The sequence below is a fragment of the Mastomys coucha genome, unplaced genomic scaffold (assembly GCF_008632895.1).
Source record: "Mastomys coucha isolate ucsf_1 unplaced genomic scaffold, UCSF_Mcou_1 pScaffold13, whole genome shotgun sequence".
Classification (NCBI taxonomy): Eukaryota; Metazoa; Chordata; class Mammalia; order Rodentia; family Muridae; genus Mastomys; species Mastomys coucha.
Genome location: NW_022196895.1, coordinates 41,520,656 through 41,544,122, shown reverse-complemented (window position 1 = coordinate 41,544,122; position 23,467 = coordinate 41,520,656). Strand labels below are relative to the sequence as shown.

The window sequence follows — 23,467 nt, the reverse complement described above, 5'->3', positions numbered from 1 at the left end:
GTGGATAACAATTGTAAGCAATGTTCCTTTAAGGTATAAAATCCCAGTTTACCTATTTTTAAAACTAAAGCATAATAATGAATAAAACAAGATTTCACCACAAGGAATAAATAGCTGAAAACCAACTTCCTGAATTTTCAGACATAAATTTTCTTTAAAAACAGGAAATCTGTTATACACCTATAATTACATAAGCATATTAAACAAATTAACATAAGTACATGGACTAGAAATGAAGATTTAAAAAAAAAACCTAGCATTTCAAAATCTTCTCTTGGGATGAGACCAGCAAGCAGGCTTTCAGGCAAGTGGGTGGATACACAACAGGAAGGAGAACAGTAGACTGTCATGGGAGAATGTAGCGATGTGAGCCTAGACACATCAAAGCATGGCATACAGAAAGCCAGGAGATGCCTTCATTTGCAGAAGCAATGACATTGCCTTTCAAACCATAGTCCATTTAGCTTATCTCAGACAAAGGAGTATGGGAGACACTGTGTGGTACCCCAAGGGTTTTAGACCTCTCTTTCTATGGCTAAGGTTCATTCAACCTGAGTTATGAAGAGTGGAGGTGCCATCTTTGTGGAAACAGATCAGGACCACATGCAGTGTGACATGCCACAGCCACATCACTGGCCTGAGACACAGAAAACCTATTGGTAGGGAAGGAGTCATGGCAGTGGCTATGAGGGGAGGCCATAAATCCTGACAGAATTTTAGTTTTACAGGCAACAGAGCAATAAAATGGGTAATCCATTCTCAATGGACAAGCAACATTTGAAGATACAACACAATGTTTAAAAGGCAAGTTACATAATATGATTTCACTTTTAAATGGACCACATTGAGAAAGAAAAATAAAAACTGTATTCAAGTCCATTTGTAAGAAGGTTTATCCAGAGTACGTGGAGTTTTAATGACTTGTTTTGTTCTATGTTGTTTCAAATCCACAGTTGGTGCTGGATCCAACTTCTTTAGCCAGACTGACTCCCCAGCTTCTTCTCCAGGGTTTAGCCTGGATTGCTATATCTGCCACTATGCACAGATCCATTTATGCAGCATCTAAACTCTCCCATCAAGTCAGATCTCCTACCTGGTTCTCCAGGGTATTGCTCTGTAAGTCTCCCTGACCCTACCCATCCATGCCTTCCCCGAATCCACCAGATCAAGCCAAGGTCTGACATTCAGTGCTAGTCTGGTCTCCCTTGCCTGACCCACAGCATTCTCTAGACTTCTACCAGGACTCATCCAACTTTTCCACCCAGCCAGATCCATCTCTATACCCATACTCCAGGCTTGGACGAGAATGCACATCTAGTTCCTTCTGTCTACTCAACTTGATTCAACACAAGGCATTTCCAACCTCTACATCCACCCCATCTATACATCCTTTCTTCTAACCCAACAGCATTTCCATATCAGCCTTAAAACTAAAAATATAACTCCACATGCCCAGACCTCTTTGCAAAAATACAAACAATATGAAAGATCAACCAAGTCTCTTCTCTCCCCAAACTACCTGTCCTGTAGAAATATTTGCCATGAGAATTGCTTAGATAAACCCCAGCATACAGAATTTTTTGAAAAAACATAAACTTCATTAAAGAATCCAAGAAGTTTAAGGAGAACACAAAGAAACAAATCAGTAAAATTAAGGAGAGCACACTAAATGCCTGGGTGGTACCCAAGAAAACAAAAATATAAGGATGATGGAAATGACAATGACAATCCAGAATTCAATAAGAATTCAGTAAGGAGATAGAAACATTGAAGAGGATCAACATTCAATGAACATGAAACTGAAAACCCAATAATTCAACTAGAAAACTCAAAGCCTTCCAAGCAGGTTGAACATAACAGAAGATATCTTCAGGACTATCAAAACTTGAAGATAAAGTAGAGGATCTAGACCAAACCAGCAAGGGATTCAAAAATCTTAATAAAACACATGAAAGGAACATACAGGATATGTGAAACACCATGAAAAAAATTAGAAGTTACAGGCATAGATGAAAGAGAAGAACCCCAAGTAAATGACACAGACCAGATCTTCAACAAGATCAATACTTCCTCACACTAAAGAAAGACATGCCAATAGAGATAGACAAGACCACATATATACAAGACCAGAAAAGATAACCCTCATGGCATATCATAGTTAAAACACAAAGAATATGTTGATAGTTACAAGAGTCAACAAATACATAAGTTGTATAAAGGAAAACCCATCAGAATAGCAGCTGATTTCTCAACTGATAATCAAGATGCCGACAATTCATTTTAAGTTTAAAACCACTAGAAGACTATGACAGCCACCCTAGACTAATGTACCCAGAAAATTACCTGACATCATTGAAAGAGAAAAAAAATACAAAAAACAATATTTTGGGCTAAAGAGAGAAATGATTATAATAGAGATACTGGAGTAGTAAATTTGATACCATGATTATGAAAATACAAAGTATCACTAAGAATACAAACAAGAATACCAAAAAAAAAAAAAAAACCCTATAACACAATGACCACAACTAACACACATTTCAATAATAATTTTTAATAGCAATGGCTTCAACTTTCTAATCAAAAGATACAAACTGACTGGATAGATATCAAGAAACAAAATCCATCTACATCTTTTGTCTACCAGAAATACAACTTAGTTTAAAGAGAGGCATTTCCTTATAGTAAAAGGATAGAGCAACAGTACTCCAATCAAATGGGACCTGGAAGCAGGCAGGTGCACGTATCCTAATATCTGACAAAACAAACTTCAAACAAAAGAGATATAATCAAAGAGATATAGAGAGGTGCTTCATTCTAATCAAGGGGATAAAGATGAGCATATTACTGTCCTAAACATAGATGCACCAAATTCTTTTGTACCTAGTTTCATTAAAAAGATGTATCACTAGATTTAGTTAAACAGATTAACATCAACCCATCAACAGTAGTACCTTTCAATACCTACTTTGCCCAATAGACAGGTCTTCTGGAAGAAAAAAACAGGGAAATATCAGAACTAATTCACATCAGACATCAACTGGACTTAACAATCACCAATGAAAAGGAAGTCCATAAAATGGGAAACAATCTTTGCTAGCTATACATTTGACAGAAGATATATAAAGAACTCCAAAAAATGATGATAGTCATTCAAAAATGATCTTGACATCTGAATAGAGATTTCTCAAATGAAGAAAAAAATGGCTAAAAATAATTTAAAAAATTAAAATCTCCATGGCAATTAGGAAAATGAAAATCCAAACAATTTGGAGATTTCATCTTGCTGAAGTCATAATGGCAAAGATCAACAAACAAGTGAGAACAAAGTATTGGGCATGGGGCAAAAGAGGACTCCATTCTCATGGTAGGTAGGAAGTGTGGGGAAAGAGGACTCTCATTGTCCCTGTAGGGTGTGTGGGGAAAGAGGACTCTCATTGTCCCTGTAGGGAGTGTGGGGAAAGGTGATTCTCCTGCCCACTGTTGGTGGGATTGCCATCTGGTCAAACCATTCATTCTAGAAGTTTGTGTGGAATTCTCAAAAGGCTGTAAAAGAATCTATCATAAGACCCAGCTATACCAGTCTTTGGCATATGCGCGCAGGACTCAACATCCTATTTCATAGAAACATGCCCAGCCATGTTCACTGCTGCTCTATTCACCATAGGTAAGAAATGGAAACAGCCTAGATGCCCTCAACCAATAAACAGATAGTGAAAACAGGGTACACACACAGTATGGAATACTACTCAGCTGTAAAGAAAAATTAAATCATGAGCATTGTAGGTATACGGATAGGACTAGAAAGAGCATATTGAATGAGGTAACTCGGATCCAGAAAGAAAGACATCACATGTTCTCTATCATTGGAAGCTCCCGTTTAATCTTCAGTTGTGACTACTTATCCTGGAGTAAAGGTAGAAACAGGAAGGTAAAAATGGCAGTCTGCTGGATAATTTTATGTCAACTTGACACAAGCTAAAGTCATTTGAAAGGATATAATCTCAAGAAATTATCTCCATAAGATCAAGCTGTACAAACTGCAGGGAGTGTGGGGAAAGATGACTCTCAGTCTCACTCTAGGGAGAGGCATTTTCTTACTTAGTGATTGAGAGGGGAGGGCCCAGCCTATTGTGGGTGATGTCATCCTGGGTTCTGTAACAAAGCAGGATAGGCAAGCCATGGCCAGCAAGCCAGTAAGCAGCACCCCTCCATGGCCTCTGCATCAGCTCCTGCCTCCAGGTTCCTGCCCTGTTTGAGTTCCTGTCCCAACTTCCTTCAGGGATCAATAATGATATGGAAGTGTAATCCAAATAAACCCATTTCTCCCCAAACTGCTTTGGTCATGTTATTTCATAAAAGCATCCAAAATCTTAACTAAGACAGGGACAATTGCTCTGATAGGTGAATGGGAGTTCAACAGAAAGGGGAATAAAAGCAGGGTATAAATGATCTGATTGGGAAACCGGGAAACAACGGGAGAATCTAAAAGGGGGCTCTGATTAGGGAGGGGAAAAAGAAGATATAAAATAAATATAGAAGGAGGGCAAGACAACAGTAAGAAAAGTCATAATGGACCATACTATCAACTACCGAACAACAACAGCAACTTATAATACACACATATATAGATTAAATGGAAATTTCCCATCTGGTCTGGGAAAATGGTCCCTACAAGAGCCAAAGATCATCTGTTGAAAACCATAGCACCATGAATAAGATGCCTTTTCTTTGAGTTGTTGGTTAGGGTTGTCCAAGAGACTCCCAAAACATTATAGCCTATTACTATTGCCTTTGGTTAGCACCCAGGGGTGCAAGTTAAGTCCCTGTTGCTGAAGACATCACAGGCTCCTGAGCTGGAACTGATTTGAATGTCTCTTCCCAAGGACCAGTTTTCATGGTATCAAAAGATGCCATGCAAGCTTCCAAAGAAGGGAGGCACCAAGGAGGCCCACTCAGCTATGGCATACATGAACTACAACAATGAACTGGCAGGGTACAACACCCTTAAGGGTGCAGTAGTGGCACACATGCCTTAGCCCTAACCAACAACTTTCTAATTAAACTAAAACCATGCATGGAACTAGAAACCTAATCAACCACACAGAACTAGAAAGTCATGGACCTTGTGGTAGTTATAGGTTTTCTTCTAACTAAACAAGCATATCCCCCAAAGAAATCTAAACATTTGTTCTTATACCCACAGGTAAGTATAGTCTTTAGCCCTCATCAAGGTAACTCCTTTTTATTTATTTATTTATTTATTGCAACAGATAGAGACTGATACAGAAAAAACACAGCCAATCAAAATGCAGAGTTGTGGAGTTTAGCCCTACTCGAAATATCTACAAAATAACTCCTGTGTCTAAGGCCCAGGGAACATTGTAGAAGAAGGGAGCAGAAAGACTTTAAGATACAAGATCAGGGAGCTTGGTGTGAGACTGTGTCTCCTAGAAATGTCAGAAACCACATCCACAAAGTCTCACTGGTACAACTGTCTAAATTTGAGCTAAACAAGGACAACAGTGCCAAAGTGGACAGGAAACAGGACACAAGGCCCCAACTTTATAGACAAAATAATTAAAGACAACTAAGGAATGCTGAGACTCGGAGAAATCAGCTTTCCCAGAGAAGGGTAGGCCAATTTGTTATCCAATACCAAATGGTCAGTCCCGAAAACACATGTACAAATAATATTATACAGACCAAGTCAGCTACATTTGGGATTATACATGTATATGCATATATGCTTGTAAAAACAATTAGTGAAAAAAGGCCATGAATTTAAAATAAAATAAGGAGGGAGTGTTTGGAGGGAGGAAATATAAACAGGAAATTATATATTATAATCTGGAAAAAGAAAATGGCTGGTTTTATAAACAGTATAAACTCTATGTAAATGATCAAACATTTAAAAAGTAAAATAAATTTGTATTTTAGGAAAATATCTAAACTTACTATTGGATATATTCCTATAAACATTAATAAATTCAGTTTACAGATGCTTTTTATGAGTTTACAGAACTTTCCCATTTTTATTTGAATTAAAAAATATGGCTTGGTACTGAGTTGTGAAACCAAAGAGTGAAACAAAAGTGGGGGTGGCACTCTCCAAGAATGAGCTATTGCCATTATAGTAGAGTGGCAAGAAAGAGAAGAGGGAAAATGACAATGTAAATATGTTTGTTTACCCTGGTATAGGCTGATAATTATAATCACAGAGATATGGCCCTGATGAGCAGATACATTTTATGTAAAATTACAAGAGTGTTTGATGATCTTTTACCTATTTCTGAAGAAAGTTATCTCCAGAAAGGACGGGCTATAATCAGAGGCACTGTCTAGTTAATCCTTGGGTTTTTGAGCCATTGAAACCTGAGTTAAGCCAGAATTCAGTTGTGGGTCTGGATTAACATTGATTTCATTTCCTACCCTTAGCCCTGACCCGGGATACTGATATGTATAGTATCACAAATTTTCCTTATGTATGATCATTTCCATACCCATAATGCATCATACATCAAAACGAATGTCAGTTCACCTAATTTTTTTGGTAAACTCTAAGTACAAAGGTTTAACTATCGAGTGGTATGGATAAATATCAAATAAGTCACCACTATTCCTTTTTCATGTCTCATTCATTTATTTATTTTTTTTAAAATGTGCATGTGGTATGTGCACATGATTGGACTTCACATGGGTCTTCAGCAAGAGCAGTCACCCAGGCTCCGAGGCTTTACTCCAGCCCTGTAACTGCTGCAACTTTTAAATCAGTAGTTCACAGCCTTGATGGTGAACTAGACTCACTTAGAGATTTTGCAAGAGCCCCACTGTTGAGAAATGGTGCCTGCAACCTATTCAGTCCTGCAGTGAATGATTCGCTGTAGACAAAGGAGGCTGTGAACAGAATATAGCAAGCTGCGCTTAACCTTAAGAAGAGTGATAGCTCTTCGAGTTACTGGTAAAGATGTTAGAAACATGCAGGTGTGAGGGGTGATGGGTACCATGATATACTGGGCTCCCTGGAGACAATTAAAGTACTTTTAGTGCGACATCCTGATGAAGGAAGAACAGATTTTAGGAAGAGACATCTGTACCTATGCTGTTGGCTTTTAGACTTCTGCTACAAAATCTAAACAACTCTGTCTGGCAGTGGCGGGCTGATTAATCACTAGCCACCTGCACCTTCCTCTACCCAGGCTGGACCTCAGGGACACCTGTTGCTTATTTGATCCCTCTTGTTCTTCAGTAGGGGCAGCTGGGCTCCTCCAATAGGCAGAGAATGTGAAAACCAAGGGGCTCCGAACTGCTACAGCTAGCCATGACAGGGCAGTTGGCACAAGACAATGAATATTTTTCTTCCTGGGCAGGTGGCCACTGCTGAGATCCTTCTGGAAAGAAATCAAAATCCTAATAGGAGTGGAAAATCACTGGCATCTAGAGCCTTGGGAAGCAGTTTTTCCTTGTGCTTATTCTGGGCTCTACTCTTTCCTGTTGCTGGCCCATTTCTTGATGAGTACTCTCTAACTCACCAAATGACTTGTGCTTTCAAATGAGCACCTTGGGAGCAAAGCAGAGAAGCAAGCAAATCCAACAATTTAGTAATCTCTCAACTGTTACTTATACTTTTTACCCCATTATCCTGTCTGCCTGTAAGCTGCACCCAGTCAGGCAGCTTTTGTTGACTTCAATAGGATGCCCACACCAGTAATCCTAGCACATGGGAAGTTGAGGCAGGAAGAACAGGAGTTCAAGGTCGCCCTCAGCTACATCAAGAGTTGGAGGTTGACATGGGTGCATAAGAGAGACAAAGTCTTAGAAAGCCAAAAATTTACATAAAAATAAAAAAAAAAACAGAAATGAAGAAGGTTTTTACTGCTGTGAACTGACACCATGACAAGACAATTCTTATAAGGAAAACATTTAACTGGTAGTGGCTTACAGGTTCAAAGATTCAGTCCACTATCATCAAGATGGGAGCATGGCAGCGTCCAGGCAGACATGGGTCTGGAGGAGCTGAGAGATCCACCTCTTATTCCAAAGGCAGCTAGGACAAGAGTCTTAAAGCCCATGCCCACAGTGACACACCTATTTTAACAAGGCCACACCTCCTAATAGTGCCACTCCCTGAGTCAAGCATAAGCAAGCCATCACAAGAGGGGGAAAAAAAAAAAAGAAACCTTTTGAATATAAAATCTTAACTTAAATACAAAGCCATCTTCTCCATATGTTTGAATGTCCTTGTAATTAGGGAAACTGTAAGCTCAGACCTATCTAGGTTCTTTAAATGTGTGTATGTGTATAGAATTATGTTTCAAAAATAACTTCAGTTGTTTTTTTTTTTTTTTTTTTTTTTTTTAGAGTTGTGCAAAATAGAACTGTTTGTGTCAGAACATTTTCAGAGTTTGAGGAGAATTCTGGGCCAGAGGCAAGCGGCAGTAGTAACTGAGGCAATGGGTCATTGCTCCTTTCTACTCAATGTCTACTTCAGGCCCATTCTGTTTCCTAATGTACGAATGTAAGTGTGGTTTGACACTTTCTCCAGGCTCATCACCACCGCAGCCCATGTAGAAACAGTTGGGACTAACATATGTTCCTCTCTGGAATTAAGATCCCTGTATGCCTTTAATACGATGATGAGTCATGGTCCTTTCACCAAAGTTAGGAAATAAATCCTGGCTTCTTTTCACCCATTTTAATTTCTGTTTTTAACGAGAATCCAAAGCAAACCATTAACCTTCCTTCTGGTCACCTAAAACTAAAGCAAGGGCAGGGTGGTTCTGACCTCATGTACTACAAAAGAGTGTAAGCTTTCCTTCTATGTGTAGTTCATCATCTTTTCATCTACTGAAGTAAATGGTAAATAGGAGAAGTGAAGAGGGGTGGGGTCAGCTTGTGTCAGAAGAAGTACATCATAAGAAGCAGGAGTATTAATGTTCTGGAGGCTGGGCTGGATCAAACTGAAATGGGAGCTAGCATAAGTTTTAACCCATTTCCAGCATGGGCAGGGTATTTACTGGTGACAGATAAAAGTGATGGTTTCCCCTCTCTGTCCTCCATTCGTCCACACAAGTAGCAGCTATTCTGACACCCAGGATGCAAGAGAAGCTGAGGCGATCTACCTCCCTGAATTGCTCCTCGAGTAGTGCTCAAGAAATCTGATGGCATGGCATTTTCATTTCCGGTCACCTAGTGAATCCTGTAAGCGCTTCCAAGAACCACCTTGAAATACTACTTTGGGATGAAGTTAACTTAAAGACATGGGCATTAAAACAAATGAAGTGCCTTCTATAGAACACTGCAGGGCTGTTTCAATGATTGCTTATAGAAAGATATCCTCCAAAGATCTAACCTAATAATGGAATTCATGATTGTTATTTTAATCCCAGAATCCTTACCACCATGGTTAATGGCCTGTTAAAGCAACTCATGGACAAAAGTATTTCAGTTTTAAATTATTCTGGTGTGGTTTGTATAACAGTTTATTAGAGTACAAACTGCATTTTAATAGTCAATTTAAGGTATTCAATGATAATCAAGATTTACCAAAATTATACTTCTTAAAAGTCCATCTTTTAATCTAAAATGAATAGAGCCACTTAAAGGTTAACCTTTATTTTATGTATATGAATGTTTTGTCTGTGTGTATGTTGGCATACCATGTGTACTCCTGTGCCTGCAGAGGTCAGAAGAGGGTATCAGATCCCTTGGAACTGGAGTTATAGATGGTTTTAAGCTTGGAATTTAACCCAGCTCCTCTTGAAATAATGCAGCAGCATCTTTCTAGTCCTTAACTTTCATTTTAATATATCTATCAATTTGTTCTTCAAGAAGAAGGTAAACAAATACTTGATAATATCACCTACCTTTGTATTTCTGATGCTGACTGATTTAATAGCTAAGAAGCATAAATATATTTTATTGCCCCTGTCTGACACAAATAATTATGCTTTCATAATAAATAGGTAAAACATCAATTTTGGCAAATAAAATACTCTAAATCACTCATGTTTAATATTTCAACCCATGGGGAGGAGAGGTCCTTGGTCCTATGAAGGCTCGATAGATGCACCTGTGTAGGGGAATCAAGGATGGGAGGTGGTTTGGGTGGGTGGGTGGAGAAATACTCTCATAGAAGCAGGGGGAGGGAGGATGGGATAGGGAGCTTCCAGGAGGGGGGAAAACAGGAAAGGGGATAACATTTGAAATGTAAATAAAGAAAATATCCAACAAAAAAAGAAGAAAAATGAAAAAATGGAGAAACTGAGGCACAGAAGAATAAAGTAGTGAAGTTTATCAAAATGTCTTTCCTCTGATTTTCTTTAAATCCAGTTGGCATTACTTCTGGAGGTCAAGTGCTCATTTTAAATGGCCTCATCTTAAGGAAGGGTGTGCTTAGGGATGTTTTAGTATTGGGATGAAGCCCATGGGACTAGGAAACCCATTTCTATGATTTGCTAGGTCAGCTCATTCGTGTACTCTTGGGCAGGAGATAAGGAAGTATTACATAAAACTGGTCATCAACCCTGAGTCATTCTGCATTTAAAGCTCCTTATTGGAAAGGGTGCCATTGTGAGTTCATGAACTTAGAGAGTGAAGGGCAGCTCTGAAAACTAAAGCACTGCATGGTTAGACAATTTAGATGGTGTTATGTCCTGGAAGGTCACTTGTCTGTTGCTGGGAAAAAGCAGCTGTCATGTTCCTTATAAAATTTTCCTGGGTAGGTAGTTGACTAGGAACTTAGTTTTCTTACTGATAAAACCCAGAATTCTCCTTTCCTTTCTGAATAAAATACACTTCTGCATGAAATTAAACATCTACTTCTGTCGATGAACTTTATGTGATGGGATTCAATGTGACCTGAGCTAATTCACTGCTCTAGTCAAGAATGCCTCTGAACTGAGTTCAGGGGATATGTCCTCAACTCATACCAAGATATCTTGAAGCTCGTGGAATTACTATCCAGTGTTCTAGAGTGGTATAGAGGCTTTACCCTGGACTGACATTCTCTTTACTTCCTGAATAAAGTTAAAATGTATTAACTAGTGTGGTCTTTTCAAACTACTATGTACTAGGAAATCTTTATACAGAATGAATAGTGAGACAGAAGAAAGCTGACTCACCTGAGGATCTCACTTTGTTTTATCAGGTCTAGTGTACTTATTAAGAACCACTTATACTCACACCTTTGAATGGATGGCTATTATTCTATATTCAAAGAAAATTATGCCTCAAAATTCATTCGTCCATAGTCTAAAGGGTCAAATGGCCAAGAAGAATTACCATCACATTATAGAAGCAGGAAAGCCAAAGCTTTGTGTGACCTTTCTAGTAAAAGTGAAAAGGTGCCCTTATCAACATGGTTCCTCTTGAAACAATCATATATTCAGGAATATAGGAAAATGCATAGCTTGCAGGATGTGTTACATTCACACATGTAGGTAGAAAATGGGAGAAAGGATAGTGCTAAGTAAAATGATGACTCCTGTTGTAAAATGGAGATAGTAGAAATTAGTTGGTACTGAAAAAAACAAAAAAACAAAAAAACAAAAAAACGAAAAACCTGAGACTGAAACCTGTCCATCCATCCACTTGCTTTCAAAAAGAAAAGGAAGGGAATTAGAATTCAGTTCATTGCTTATGAGAACATCCCAATAGGACATCTTCAGGTCTTCAGTGTTTCCTCAAATGGAGGAAGAGTAGAGAAATTATTCTTCTATAATCTTAATGCTTTTGCACTAAAAGAAAAGAAGTGTGGCTTCTGTTAAGCTCTTCTATGGTTTGGAGGTAGGGGCTGAGATGAGGATTAAGATGGCTCAAGTGGTAAAGTGATTGACATGTAAATAAAAGGACCAATTTTTGGATTCCCAGCATTCCTGTAAAAGCCGTGGGGTCTGTTGGCCAACCAGTCTACACAAATCAGTGGGCTGAAGCTTAATGAGATACTCTGTTTCAAAATATAAGGTGGAGACTCATTTAGGAAGATAAACGACTTTGACCTCTGACCCTTCCGGACATGTAAACACATACAAAAATATTTCGAAGAGAGGAAGAGGGAGATCTTATTCATAGGTAAATCTCAGCATTTGTTTCTGATAATGTGTGAGAGAAAAAGAGAGGGAGAGGGAGAGGAAGAGAGAGAAACAACAGGAATCAAACTAGGATCTTCAGCATAAGACTGAGGTAGATCTCCAATCCCAAAGTTTAATTTCTTCCTGAAATCCATCAGTATCCAAGTTTTCCCTGTTTTAGGAATTCCACAATCACCTGTGTCTAATACTGTAAACAAAGCTAGATATTACAAGAAAGGCTTTGTGTCTTCAATTCGCAGTAAGCAATTTGGGTAAGGATACGTTAATTTCTTTAAAAGAATTATTTATTTATTTATTTATTTACTTACTTAATGTAGATGAGCACTCTATATACATGTATGCATGACAGAAGAGGACATTAGGCAGAAAAAGGCATCTGATCACTTTATAGATGGCTGATAGCACCCATGTAGTTGCTGGGAATTGACCTCCTGAAGATCAGCCAGTGGTCTTAACTACTGAGCCATCTCTATAGCCCTGGGCCAAGAATTTGTTTTTTTATTCATTTTATATCTCGATCACTGTCCACCCTTCTAGTCTCCCTTCCCACAATCCTTCTCTCTATCCCTGGACAGGCCCAATTTTTATAATGCTATTTGGATTTCTATTAGAAATGTTATAGAAAACAATCTCTCCTTATGGCTTCATGATATATTTCTGCCCAGAGGAGTGAAGAAATAAGCTTAGTCTAATGTCCTTGTCTCTAAAAATATATGACCCATGGCACAAATTCAGCTTTTCAAAAACTTCTAAATTATACCCTAATTTTGAGTTTTGACTAATGGAAGCAGCAAGGACAATGGCAAACTATAATTCATCAGTGTCAATTAGCTTTAGGAAGACAACAAGCAGGGCTCTGAGGAGTCTTTGTAGGTGGTATCGTGTAGAACAACTCTCCTTCAAAATGAAAGCAAACTACAGGAAGGTGTAAATTCTATCAAAATGTTATAGACACAAGAGTTAGAAAGCTGAGCAATCAAGAAAAGCAGAAGGCAAAGTACTCCAGAAAGTAACATTCAGTGATGCAGAGTGACCCGGGGCTGTCTTAGGAGGATTGTAAATCGTATTTTTTTATGCACAATTTATTAAAAGACTAGAGCTGAGGGAATCTGTCAATACATAGTTTACATAAATATATGCTATAAAGATCTAAAAAAATAGGCAAATAAATTCTGAAATAAGTTATCTCTGGCTAAGTGATTAAGAGTTATCGTACTTTACCATCATGAAAAGAAAGCAAAGGCAAACAAAATTTGTCAAACATACTTCACCTTCAAGAAACTAGTCTTGTATAACATTGTCTTCTTACAAATCTCACTCTGACATTCCCCACAGTATATCTAGTTCGCTTCCATGCATTGCTCTAAGTCTCTAAAGAATTTACAGAGGGTATAATCCACGTCTTAGCTACGTACCCTGAAGACTGCCTAGTAGCCTGACACTATCGTTCTCAAGGGAGGGACATCGCACTGTTCTAAAACACTTCTATAAGGGCTACTCAAGGATTTGTGGATTTCTCTATGGATGCAAGTAAACAGTCTTTAATCAGATCCCTCAAACAATCTGCTCTTACAGGGGAGAGAGAATAGAGCCCCTGAGTTTCAGAATGGACTGTTGTTATGCTGTGAGCTTGCAGAGCAAGAATGAAGTCATGTACCTTTCATTACAAAGAACCTTTTTTGTCTGTTATAGATTAAAGGATGCTTAGAACATCCCTTCCAAAACAAAGATCAGTAGTGAAACCTAATCACGGAAGCAGTTAAAGGAGGTGAACTAGAGATTCTGTGTAGCCAGACAAGACTTTGAAGAGGCAGTTCTGGAGACATTAGAGACAAAGCAATATTAAGAGAAGACAGATGTATCCCAAGGTGCCTGTGCCCAGGAAAGGTTAAAGTCAAATTTGTGTCTGCAACAAATGTATATGAGCCCCTCAGTCACCCCTCATTTAATAATAAAATGGGTACCTCTTGCCACAAAAGAAACACCTAGCAAGCTGATCTTGAGAAACACTGTGGTAAGAATGGTTATCATTTCTGTTTTTAGGAATAGCACTGTTAATGTCCCTTGTGGGCTTGTTATGGGGACTTTACAAAAATACACTTCTATATATTTTATTTCCCAAAGTTTTATGCTATATAATAAAATGCTATTATTTGAGGGAAAATGGGAGATATTGTAAAAAAAAAATCAAACATTTAATGAGCTATACCAGGTATAATGAAAAAAATGTCAAGTTCATTAAATTTACAAAATTGTGTTTTTATTTTACAAGGAAATAAGGCTAAATTATGGCTCCAAGTTATAATTCTTACAATTTGGGCTTGATGATCATCATCCTGATACGACTGTTGTCTTTAAAATGAGCATGGCTAGTTTCCTTATCTGTTCAGTTCTAGCCAGGGTAGAAGTATGCCCCCATTTTCCAGATGCTCAGGCTCTTAGTCCCTTTAGGTGACTAAAATCTTTAGAGCAATCTTCCTCAGCAGATACTGCAAGTGACTCCATTCTGGGTGGACCTAAAAAGGCCAGCTTGTATTCACTCCTGTGTGTGGACAGCGTAAAGGCTGAGTTGACATCTTGTTGATGTGACCCTTTAGCATATACACCTGAATTTTTGTGACCATGACCTCTCTGCTACCTTACTGGGTCTAACAGCCACCAACGCTATCTGCCACAAGGGATGCTCCACTGCTAAGAGCAAAGTGTCATCTGACTGCAGGTTTCTGACTTGAGGTCTTGCCCAATAGGACTTTTCCTGCCACAATATTTGCACAGGAGGCTCAAAAGGCAGTGACCACATTCAAAGCTAAATGCTCACTCTTACTTTGCCTTAATCTTCAATCAGTCTTCAAGGAACTCAGGGCTGGGGCGGTCAGTTCTCATGTCTGCCTACCTTTCCTGCCCCAATGAGGAAGACTTTGAGTTCATTTAAAGCTGACCTTACCTTTCCTCTGGTCTCCAACAGTTCTTTGGCTAGAGAGCTATGGCAACCTTACCGACCTTTCTCAAGGACATAATATTTCCCAGTTTACATATAACAAAATGAATGGTGTATATGCAGCTCAGGCTACACAGCAGTGAAAAAGAGAGGCAAATAATATGACCAAGTTTGCTAGGCCTTCTGGAAAAAGACCATCATTCTCCATTACAGCAAACCTTCTCTCAGTGTCCTGCATTCCCTATCCCCAATGGTAGACTATGTATGTCTACCATTACTCCTGGCCACTCACTTTATTCAAATGCACTGCACTCTTTATCTTGTAGCTTTCAGACAGAATGTTCCCAATTCCTGGCCATTTACCCCAAAGTCTCACTTTACATTAAAAGTCATTTCTCTATAGGTAATTCATCTGGTGAGGCTCTAAAGTTTCTTAACTTGAGATTTACTTCTTCCTATATGTACTCAGGGTGTAATTAACAATCATTTGTCAATTATTTTCAAGACACAAGTTTCTGCTGCAGGCTCCATGGACGCAGGACAGGGACAGCTTGTGTTTTGTTTGATGCATTCCCCAGTAGTTCCAAGACACATGTCTTTCATCCGACCAACATTCAGTGACAGAAAACATAACAATATAAAACGCAGAGTAGGTCTTTAAGCCTTCAACATATTTCAAAACTTGTTTTTTATGAGCAAATCAGTAACTGACAATCATTTATACATATGGGGTGCTTTTGGTCTCTTCTTAAGCATAAAGAAGAGAGATGGGAGGGGCAAGGCACTCACCATGATTCCAGTAAGCAAGCAGACTCCTTTCCCACAGTATGTGTTAGGTACCATGTCACCATAACCAATGGAGAGAAAAGTTATTGATATCAACCACATGGCTCCAAGGAAGTTGCTAGTGACATCCTGCTGATCATGGTACCTGAAAAACAGCAAACAGAGCCAGGGTTTATCACTGACCTCCAGTACAGCAGCTAAGAACAATTTCATTGATTTGATGAATTGACTATGTTGTCTATAAACTCTTCTCTTTAGATGTACTGGGGGATTACAAATATAAATAAAGTCAAGAAATCACTTTCATTTAAAAGATAACTAGAATGAATAATTTACAGGGTGAAAACCCACGTTCTCACTGCTGCACGATGCTATACATGTCCACATACATCTTCCTCTGTAGACAGAGTCTTAGTATTCCATGCACCCTACCTTTGTGACAATGTACCCTGTCCCAATCTCATGCTGCATGTGTTGTAAGAAGAGTCATGCTGTGTCCTCTCCTGGGACTATGTTCACTACCTTGTTGTACTAGTCGTCCTTCTGAATACATTCAAGTTGAAGCATGTATGTGCTGTCTGACACTCAAGACATATAATAATCAGGCCATGCTGATTATCAGCCCTGGAAGAGTCTTCTGTGATTCATGTTTGGAATGTTCCAGGGCCAAGTGGCCCTCTTTGGTCTCTACAGCCTTGAAACTTGACCTGTGGTCACTAACAGAGCTCTTTGCTTTTGACCCACTTCCCACTAAGGATCACCTGTCTTGACTTTCCCTTAGACAGTGGCTGAGAGTCTTTCCTTCACTGGCCTCATTTCTTGCTATGCTTTCTTCTAAATACAGAGAAGTCAAGGTCCTGTTTCCTGTTACTTGTACTAAACAAAGTAGTGATGGGTTGGTGTGATCAGAACCCCAGCATCAGGAGGAATGAGGACAACTACTGTATTGCCCTGTGAAAAGGATGAGGTAAAAACATTGACTGTACCATGTAGATCCTCATTTACAGGACGTCCCAGAAGGCTATTCTTATTAAAGTGAGACTAGGAAGCATTTTGAGCTATGCCATGGTGACATATGGGTACATTTCTGGATTATCTGGCAACATAATGAGCGAAATGTATACACGAGGTAGAAGAGTGTGGTTAGGGCCTCCCTTAGTTGTAATATGGGCTAAACAGTTTCCACACAAGGAAACTCTGTTTCAAATCATAAGGAAGTCAGCTTTGGCTTCTACCCCATTCATGGTATCAAAGTGTATTAGTGAGTACGCCCTCCCATACTTGTTTGGGGAATATGTTACCCTACCTGTGCTGTGGACTGCACAGGAGGGCTGAGGGGGGGCAAAGCTCGTATTCTCTTCAAATTTTATTTGTGAAATGAAAACCTCTTGACAAAGCATGGTTCACATAAGAGTTCACACATCTAATCTCCCACAAGCCACATAAAATACATTATATTAATTTTGTTCTCAGTAGGGTCTCAGCAGTGCCCCTTTTTAACTCGTGGTATTTTACAACCCAGGCCATCACTGGTGGAAATTACTATTCTCTTAACTCTCCTTATATCGACAGCTGTGTCGTAGACCGTTTCACTTTCTAGTCTCAGCGACATGCTGAGTGAAATCTTCACTTTGAATGGCTTCTACGCCACCACTGCAAGTACCAGAATATGTATCTGCTAGGCATGTGTTTTTTCCCCCTTCAGCAGAACAACTAACTACAAAGAAGAGTTTTAGATCTGTTACTACAACTTGGGGGTCCCTCGGAATGCCTGCCTCTCTCCTGCCTATGAGGAAACTTCAGCCTTGGTGTGGGTGGAGACATCCGCTCTTTATGCACTTTACATTTGGTTTTCAAGACGTGGTGTGGTGCATAACCTCCCATGGGAACCTGAAGCCCTCACTGGAAATGTCCAGTTTGCTCTTCTTCACTATGTTCACCCTTGACCATAAGACATCTTAAATGTACAACTAGTCTCCTCCTTCTTCGTCCATGTGTCAGATGCTCAGATTGGTAACACTGGATTGCTAACGGATACTTATAAAATGCTGTGTGTCTGACACCATGCCGGAGGCCAGGCAGCCACATAAACCCATAGTGGAAGGACTAATTGGAAACATGTATGCTTTTAGAAGTTGAGATTTTATAGCTGGGGATTCCATAAATTACCCTTTATTGCTTGTGAAATAAAACTCTGAACACAGCTCAGAGAGGGGAAAAAAAAAACCTCTCATACTAGTGTTTATGTCATATTTAGACAGGCTCAGTTGTGAATAGTCAAAGTGAGGTAATTAAGGACCAAATTAGACACTATTAGAATAATCACCTGATTTCTTTCCTAGCAACTCAAACCCAAATATTATACTAGAGCCATCAACATGGTGACACCATCACTTAGATCATCCTTCGCTTTTGTAGCTTTTGGATCACATAAGATCAATGCCAGAGTCACAGCCCCAATGATTAATGCATATAACATAAGACTAAAGAGATATGTAAACTTTCCTTACACTAGACCATTTTGCAGACTATAGTCAGAGAATGCCACTCTTTGTTGCCGCCCCTCTGTCCAGCGGTAATAAGGAGGCAACAACAAGCTCTTCTCCAAGCAGTTTATTCAGGAACCTTCATTTTTACTTCTTCTCTAGCTAGCTTCTCTTATATTCTTCTATATCTTCTTCTTACATCTTACTAGTTACATCTTACTTATTTCTATCTTACTTCTTCTATCTTACTACTTACATCTTTACATCTTACTACTTACATCTTACTACTTTCTTCTTACTTACTCCTATTTCCTACTTACTCCTATCCCCTACATCTTACTTACTCCTATTCCCTACATCTTACTTACTCCTATTCCTACATACATCTTACTTCTATTCATACATCTTACTTCTATCCCCTACATCTCACTTCTATTTCTACAGCCCCCAGCCCTTGTGGGTTAAATACTTTCCCTGGTCCCAACCAGCATCGGCTACATGGCAAAGCATAATAGGCTGCAGGAAATCATGCCAGCCTGCATCACAAACTGGAGGCACTCAGCTTTTCCAAATAAAGGCCTGTTTATAACGATGCTCTCTGCTCTGGCCGGAGACCAGGTGTTCAAAATATATAGGGTGGCAGCTGCGGCTCCCCACAACTCTTGGTCGCAAGAAAAACTTTCTGAGAAAGGCATGAAGAAACTGCTCATGTGGCAGAGGCAGTCTCTGTCCAGCAGGGGTGCTAATTTAATAAAAGATTACACTAAACAATAGTCAGGCTTTTGAGATAAAGACGTCCAGAGTCCCAGCAAAAGGCACTTGCACCACTTTCTGCAGGGCCGGCACCTTGAGCTTTGAAGACTGAAATAGCTTTCAGGTCTGAAAAGAGCTTCCTCTTTTTAGTTTCTATGCCTTATTCATCTCTTTATTCACCACTGACTGTGTCTAGCACTGCTTAACAGACATGACCACTTGATGTTAAACTAAGCATTTGCTCAAGTTCACCAGGGGTTAGTTTTCACTACAGGGTAGGCTGGCCCTGCCCAGCACTCCCATTGGCCCTGAGCACTGCATGGCAAAGGCTAGCGTTTAAGCTACCTTTTCACAGTTCTCCTTCTCCAAACCATGCCCTGGTCAGTATGGTATTCCAGGCTCGTACTGTTTCTCCCAGCATCCTGCCTATACCTCTAACAGCTTTCAATAAGTGTGCATATGGGTTACAAGATATGTAATATATACTGTGCTCATCTACACTGTCTATAGAATCAAAATAATGAAGAATTTGAAGACTAATACTGGGTCTTATCAGATTGCACTGTTGTCTAATTCTGGGAAAATTTCAGAGGGGGGCTAGTGCTCATTGGCTAATATGGTAATGTCAAATTTGTTCTCAATCTCTGCATCCCTGGGCCATGCGGTAGGCTCTCATAGGCACACCCAGATTCAAGAAACAGAGAGAAATGGTTCTTGCTCGTCAATCAACATGAATTTGTATTTGTAATGTTATATCCCAAGGCTTATGTACAACTTATCTTTACGATAGCAAAACAATTTCCATCATGGATGTTAAGAGCTGACAAACTATTTCCACAAATGCTTCTCTATAGAGCATTTTATTAATATTAGTGATGACAAAAGTATTTCAAATGTCAGGTCCGGCCTCAAAATTCAGACTTGGTTATATCACGAGAAACATTACAGAGATTAAATTCATGTGATAAATAATTTCTCTCCTAAAACCTTTTCTTTCCTGAAATAACACTGTCATTACGGCAACCCAATTAAAAGACATAGACTTTAAGCAACCAGAAGAAAGTAAAGGAGATCCAGAAGGAGGGAGAAACTTCTAAATGAATGAAAACATGTCCTGTTTTTAGCCACAATGAAGCAATAGGATATTATATTTAAAGTTTATTATCAAACAAACGTTTACAAATCTAATAAAATTTGAAATAATGCATAACAAGGTACTGGCCATCCACCAAGAACAGAAAGATTCTGGAGAGATGGTTAGTAACCAAAATGAAGCGCACACCTATCCCACTCTAATGCCCACATACAGTCTACAGAATACAGAATAGGCAGAGCTCTGAGTCCTCCCTGAGTTGAACAGCACAGTTGGACTTTTAGGAGGCTAAGGTTTTACAGGGCTAAAAACCAAAGGAGGGAGGTCTGTGGAAGAGAGGTAAGAGCTCTCCATAGAGTTCCCTTGATTCTCCCAGCAAGAGGTATGATACCTTCATGTAAGACTACCCTAAGCTGGAGAAATGGGAGCCCTCAATGGACATTGATACAGAGTTATCAATTGAAGACAGACTATAGGACATGACAGGGCATGGAGTGCTAATTTAGATATGATAGACTTCAGCTTATGGGCATGGCATATTCTACAAAAGAAGCACTACAGTAACGAGCCAAAGAAAAACTGATGGCTCAATGAAAAACATGAGAAGAAATAACACACGGATTCCAAAGAAGATAGAAAGAGAGGGTGGGGGATAAAGAACAGATGAGATAAATCGAGTGCACAGAGCTCAAAAGCACAGTTACCCAAGTATATCCTCAATCACATTAAATATAAAGGGCCCAGGGAACTCCAGTTACACAGATACCAAGCACACAGTGCACGGGTAAGGTACAAAGCTGATAACCGAAGGACTGATAACGAATGATGGATGGAGCTACGGGTGCCTGTTCTCCTGGGCTCTCCCAGACAACTAGCATGACCAACAAAGTGCATTCTTTCAGTACAGATTGGAGAATCAGACACTCAGGGTCCAGAGAAGGACAGAAGAAATGTTTCGGGATGGTAAAGATCGGGGCCTCAGGTTTTTAAATGAATTTCTAGCATCCATTCCTGTTTTCCTTCATTCCCTATCCCTGAACCTAGTTAGTATGAGAAGTTGATAATAGAGATTTTTTTTTATTGAAAAATGGGACAGCCTCAAAGAAAAGATAATATATTCACACTAAGAAATTGAGGACTCCCTAATAAAACACCAGCTTTCACCCTTTGCCAAGTCTTGCTAAATGAATACCCTCTTCTTCTAAACAGAGCTTCCAGCTGGCCTCCAAACCCCCCTCTCAAATATAAATGAATACTAGCTGGCACACACTTTATGTTTTCTGAAGAAAAAGTACAGGCAAAATAGAGGAAGTAAATGGGAATGGAAGAGAGAGAAAACAGGAACTTGAGACAATGTAGACACACATAAGTGGTCTTAGCTTCCTAAGCTACATCATGGACTGGTCTACGGGACCAGAGTAGTGATACAGTGGGGGCAGGGGAGGATGCAATTTAAAGTACAATCACAGTCATAGCATAATTCCAGTGCAAACTGATACAAAGTGCCTAGAATGTGGAACACAAAGTTAAAGAGAAACACACACACACACACACAAACATTTTCAGGAGTGGAGATTTAGCATTCAGCAACAGCCTTTCCATAAGAATAGAGACTGGAAGAGATGAGATAAAAATTCCCTGTACATTCTTCAAAAGGCATTTCCTCTAAAGAAAACATTTTAAGAAAAAATTTAAACATAATAACAACAATGATAAACAACCAAGCCAAAGGATATCACTGCAAAATGCAAATACCAGGCAAAGAGAAGATACAAGTTAAAAAAGAAAAGAAATAGGACCCAAGCTAAACCCTAAAAATTATTATTTCAAACATTGCTTAACTAGTATACATGTGTTGGAGAGAGAAGTCTCTCTCTTCTGGTGTTGAAGTGCATAGGAAGGGAACATCCAGGAGGACAAGGAACTGAACAGTTGGAGTTCAGGTTCACCCTGTTCAGCTTGCACACTGAACAGCCACAGAATCTGTATATGGTTCTCTGTGTGGTGACTCCCTCAGGAGGTAAGATATGTCTATCAGTCTGTCAGATATCATGGTGAGCCATGAGGCTATGAGACATACCTTTCACTATAGGTCAAGTGGTGGCAAGCCTGACTGTCAGCAACAAATCTGAAAGTCTATGTTTCCAGGTGCAAATTCAGAGATGTGAGATGAATATACACACAAATACTTCCAAACTGTAGCTGTGTGGATGTAATTTCTATTTACAGTAAAGTCATATCAAATTTGTGGCTCAACTAATCCAGACATATAAGAATGCAAAATAGTCCAAGAAAGGAAAATATCCCTGCATCCCTGGGATGGAGCCTACTTAATCCAAAGAGTACACATGGAGGGACCCATGGCTCCAGCTGCATATATAGCAGAGGATGGCCTTGTTGGATATCAATGGGAGGAGAGGAAGTGGGAGTGGTGGGTTGGTGAGCAGGGGGTGAGGGGATTGGATAGTGGGTATTTGGAGGGGAAACCAGGAAAGGGGATAACGTTTGAAATGCAAATAATGAAAATAATTTTTAAAAAAGGGGGAAAAAAAGGAAAGGGAAATATCAGTGTTCAGAGGAGGGAAGAGCTGAGCACCAATGGCTCAGACATAAAAGAGAACACAAAGCATGCACTTTCCATTGCTCTGTCAGGGATGCTCGCTAGTACCTAATATTAGACTGACCTCAGAACCATTAAGAAAGGACCCAAGGAGCTGAAGGGCTTGTAGCCCCTTAGGACGAACAACAATATGAACTACCTAGTACCCTCAGAGCTCCCAGGGACTAAAACACCAACCAAAGAGTACACCCGATGGGACTAATGACTCCAGCAGCATATGTATAGCAGAGGACGGCCTAATTGGTCGTCAGTGGGAGGAGAGGCCTTTGGTCCTGTGAAGATTCTATGCCCCAGTGTAGGGGAATGCCAGGGCCAGGAAGTGGGAGAGAGTGGGTTGGTGAACAGGAGGAGGGGGAATAGAACAGGGCTTTTTTGTTGTTGTTTTTGTATTTTCTTTCTTTTTATTTTATTTTTTTTATTTTTATTTTTTTGGAGGGAAAACTGGGAAAGGAGATATCACATGACATGTAAATAAAGAAAATATCTAATAAATTTTTTTTTCAAAAAAAAAAAAAAGAAAAAGAAACACTGTCCATTACCCCTCAACTAATTCAGTCCAACTCTTCAGTGGTGGGGCTATTACATATGGATAGATTTTCTTACAAGCTTCCAGAAGATTTTAGGTATTATTTAGCTAATCCTATGCAACCGGATATTGACTATCTCTGTGTATAAAAGCATCTTTAGAGGTACAGAGAA

General features: G+C 39.4%; 1 protein-coding gene across 4 annotated transcripts in view; it reads right to left on the bottom strand.

Annotated features, from left to right (window-relative positions):
* Kcnn2 (potassium calcium-activated channel subfamily N member 2) overlaps positions 1-23,467 on the bottom strand; it is a 405,119-nt gene that overhangs the window by 15,860 nt on the left and 365,792 nt on the right. For all 4 annotated transcript variants that reach the window (XM_031365618.1, XM_031365620.1, XM_031365619.1 and 1 more), the window contains one exon: positions 15,820-15,961. In XM_031365618.1, the coding sequence (XP_031221478.1) occupies positions 15,820-15,961 (142 nt within the window). The remainder of the gene's footprint in view (positions 1-15,819; positions 15,962-23,467) is intronic.